The following is a 4436-nucleotide window of genomic DNA, read 5'->3' as shown; positions in this document are numbered from 1 at the left end:
GCCAAGTTTCACTAACAGTCACAACATTATAGTTCCACTCTAGGTTCATCCACTTTATTCCTAATACAATGAAGTAGACATATTTCAAAAACCCTCTAACTAGCTTCCTTTATGGGTTATCCCCTGCCTATTCTTCCTTTGTGCAAGAGAAAAATTAAGCACATGCTGCTTTTGCAGGAGAAATTACCACGGGTCACAGAAAGGTGGTTTGAAGAAATTAAAGTATTTGGAGATCCCTGCGTATTTGTCTGCTCCTTCCTCAGCCAGACGAATTTGTCCTCCGGTTGGGTATGCATAAATTGCAGACAAACAACGTCAAATATACTGGTACAATGATGGGACCAACTGTCCATTATGTATTGTAAAATTAAAATGTGTTTTAATTTTTTATTATTTTACTTTCTATATACTGCCCAACAAAACACACATACATATACAATTTACAGAATAAAATACATGCAAATATACTTTTAAAACAATTACATATTTTGGGATGATTTATTCGGTTATGAGAAATTGCTCATAAATCTTACAGTCTTCGGGAAGAATTAATTTTCCAACCTGGCATTCCGTATTTTGATGATCCTGTACCTCTTTCTTGATGGTTATAGTCAAAGATACTGTTTTCCGAATTGAAAGTTACCTCAATAATTTTCAGAGCTCTATTGATGCAACGCATCGGTAAAAAGGAAACAATACCTCTAAAGAGGTATTAGCCCAGCAGTGTATACAGAGTAATGGGCAATATCCATTAATTAGACACAGGTCATTCAGCAGTAAACATAACATGGGATCTAAAGTCTAAAGACTGTAGAATATTTAGAATACAACTCTATTAAAATGACGATTAATGAAAAATAATTTGACATTTAAAGATAGAACATTGTTATTTCTGGTTCCAAATGAAGATTATACATGGAATTTAGAACTTATTTATAATCTGAATAAACGAGAGCAAAGGCAATGCTGTCTGATTCTATGCTCTGTGGACCAGTGTTAGTCAAAACCACAAACATTTGCATTGGATATATGATCAGGAATGATTTATTTGTAATCTGGGAGGATCAAAGGAATCCGAATAGGTAGATGTACTTTGTCTTTTATCTCGCTTACATACTGTAATGCCACACTCTGCACTTTTATTGTATTATTTTAGCAACATGCTGTGAAGAGCGCTCAAAATACAAATTTTCAATGCATTCTACTATATATGACATTAAAAATTATTTTTAAAAACTCACACAAAGTTGAAATATTAAATACATTCGCTCTGATTCAATCAGTTAAATAATCTAATAATTAAATTGAATGGATATAAGATTCCATTCTTCATCTCCTTCCTGAAATTATTCTGGGTGCCTGTATAAATGAACGGATTTATGCAGGATCCCAAAAGCTGAAGCATAAATCCGCTTTCCTCCAGAATAAAATTTGAGTCTTTTACATTGGAACCTGAGTAATAACTTACATTGGCCATTCGGACCAATAGGAACGTTGTGAAGAATAACAGCCATGACAAGAGGAAACTGACAGAGATACAGAAGAGCAAAACTATGGATTTTCTCCGACTTTCGATTTCTGGGTCATTCTGATTCTCGTTGTTCCCGTTGCCCAACAGTCTTATTCGGACTCGAATGCACACAAGAATGTGTTTAACGGTGAGTGCATTCAGCATCAATATCAGAATGAATGGAAGACACGGAGTTAAAATCCGATGAAGCCAGTCAAATGCAGCCCATGAAGGCCAGGAATAAAATAATATCTTAATTTTGCATTGCCAAGGAACATCTCTAACCTCGAAGGAGGGCTCATATATAAAGTACCAAGGAATATTTCTGAGGCAGCTCACAACACAAACTGTGACTATAACAATGACGGCGGTTTTCTTGGTACAATACCTGGTTTTCAACTTCGGACAACAAATAGCGACATATCGGTCAAAAGTGAACACCACGGTTGCCCATACAGAACAGTCTCTGACTCCGTAAATTAATGCAAAACTAACACTACACACGGGAGTGATAAAAAAGAAACTGAATGGAAAATAAATACCCACAATTCGGTTTAATATTACGGCTGTGATTATAACCAGAAGATCTGTCACTGCCATTGCAACCAAATAAAATGTGATACACCCAGAGAGGCCACATCGTCTTCGGAACAAGATTACAACCACTGCCAAATTAGCTGCAAAAAGAGGAAATAGGAAATAACCAATAAGTACAAACACAAGTGAACGCGATGGAGAAAAACGAAAATTTGGATGAACAAAGTGAAAAGGGAAGGAATAACGGGCCCGGCAGTATCAATAGAGAGAAATAGTCACTCAATGTGTGGGGACTGGCGACTTGATCTGAGATAAATGGTCAATCATGTCTTGATTAACTTTCCAGCCTGAAATATGAACTGTTCATTTCTCTCATGACCTTCGAATTCCTCTGTATACCCCACTCCCTTTTTCACTCAATAATCCAGCAATATGTATTTTTTTTTAAATTTCTCTAATGTGGTAGCTTATGACAAATGAATATTTTCTCACCTTGCAACGTTTTCTCGTTGCACTATATTTTCCTTCTGTGGATAATGTCAGTGGTATTTTTGAGAGTATATGTATATTTGCGTATTCAGATAAGCACTTTCATTCGCTAAGGAGTGAAACAGGAATTTATACATGTTTAAATTTAAATGTAAAAAAATTAATTTAATTTAGACCTACAGCAGGGCAACAGGCCATTTCGACCCACGAGCCCGTGCTGCCTTATTACACTCAATTGACCTACACCCCGTTTTTTGATGGGTGGGAGGAAACCAAAGCACCAGAGAAAATCCCTGAACACACGGGGAGAACGGACAAAGTCCTTACAGATAGCTCAGCATTCAAACCCCGGTCCTGATGGTTGTAGCTCTAAAGGCATTACGCTAACTGCTACGCCAACTGTGCCACCCAAGAATGGTAAAGGAAGATGAGAAAAGTCCGCAAATTTGCTGCGTCCAGGTAATATAAATATAATATGGATACCGGCAAAAATATATTATTGTAGGTAATTTGTAATACACCAGGATATTGGCATATTGGCCTTCAGAAATCAAAGAATTGTATAGGAGTTGGGGTGTTATAATTAAGTTGTATAAGACACTGGTGAGGCCAAATTTGGGGTATTGCATGCAGTGTTGGTCACTTAACTACAGGAAAGATATCAATAAGATAGAAAGAGTGCAACTAACTTTTACTAGGACGTTTGCCTTGTTTCAGGAATTCAGTTTCAGGGAAAGATTAAAATTTATTTCTTGGAGCATAGAAAAACGAAGGGAGATAACAGAGGTATTGAAAATTATGAGGGGATAGACAGAGTAAATGTAGACAGCCTTTTCCACTGAGGGTAGGTGAGATATAAACTAGAGGCGATTGATTAAGGGTGAAAGGGGAAATGTTTAGGGGAAACATGAGGGGCAACCGCTTCACTCAGAGAGTGGTGGGAGTGTGCAACGAGCACACCCGAAGCAATGAATGCTGGCTCATTTCTAACATTTAAGAAGAATTAGATAGATACATAGATGGGAGATATATGCAGAGCTATGGACTAGGTGCAGGTCAGTGCCACTACGCAGAAAATAGTTCGGCACAGAGTAGAAGGGGCCTATTTCAATGCTAAAATGTTCTATGGTTCGATGTACTGCGCAATGCACTCGTCGATTTATTCACAATAGATCCACTGGCTATTGGTATAACTGGTATAACATTGGTATAACAGCTCACTGGAATTCATTGTGTGAACAACGTCATTGAAACACATTAGAAAAATGTGCTCCACAGTTATGGTAAATAATATTTACTCTGGGATTGGGTAGATTCAGTAATAGTGCTAATACCACAACACAAGGAATGTAGCAGCACAAAAGCTATCCACATAAATATTAAATAGCAACCGTAATTTACCTGGAACACCGATGGCAGCAACAACCGGATAGTAAATCGCAAATAGCAATCCTTCTGGTAAGCCATGCATTTCCGAATGAAGTTTCAGCACCCTTCCACACTGTCTACAGCAGTGGATTTATATTTGATTACAATCCTCAGGGGGCAGTTAGAATTTTAACGTTCATTCTAAATGTATTGATGAATCAGAACATTTCAGGCATTAACGCCAACATATTTGGGCTTGGATCAATTGACCACTACTTTCAAATGATATCTGACAACAACGAAGTAGCCTGATGTATATTTATTCATAAAATGATAACCTACAATTCACCCATAAAATCCCGAGATATCACTTTTCAGTAAAATACTAACAAGAAAAAAGAGCAGGAGTTAGCCATCTGGCCCGTTGAGACAAATCTGGCATTTAATGAGTCCATGAATGACCTGGCCTTGGGCTCAAAGCCACTTACTCACCTTTTCCCAGAAGCTATTAATTTTCTTACGATGCAAAAAT

The 4436-nt window shown here is 37.4% G+C and overlaps 1 protein-coding gene across 1 annotated transcript; it reads right to left on the bottom strand.

The window, feature by feature from the left end:
* Positions 1-1097: 1097 nt before the first annotated feature.
* On the bottom strand, positions 1098-4007 carry LOC138743816 (neuropeptide SIFamide receptor-like). Its single transcript, XM_069899418.1, has 2 exons — positions 3938-4007; positions 1098-2187 (listed from the first exon to the last, which is right to left on the bottom strand). Exons 1-2 carry the CDS (start codon positions 4005-4007, stop codon positions 1280-1282), a joined length of 978 nt encoding a protein of 325 aa, XP_069755519.1. The 3' UTR covers positions 1098-1279.
* Positions 4008-4436: the final 429 nt, after the last annotated feature.

This window comes from Narcine bancroftii, chromosome 10 (genome assembly GCF_036971445.1).
Source record: "Narcine bancroftii isolate sNarBan1 chromosome 10, sNarBan1.hap1, whole genome shotgun sequence".
Taxonomy (NCBI): Eukaryota; Metazoa; Chordata; class Chondrichthyes; order Torpediniformes; family Narcinidae; genus Narcine; species Narcine bancroftii.
Note: the sequence above shows the minus strand (reverse complement) of the source record. Positions and strands in the feature narration are given on the sequence as shown.

Excerpts from the sequence above, each read along its gene's own strand:
- LOC138743816 (XM_069899418.1), bottom strand. The coding sequence starts at position 4,007 with ATGCATGGCTTACCAGAAGGATTGCTATTTGCGATTTACTATCCGGTT. Across the intron at positions 2,188-3,937 it reads TGCTGCCATCGGTGTTCCAG|CTAATTTGGCAGTGGTTGTA; the intron begins GTAAATTACGGT and ends CTCTTTTTGCAG.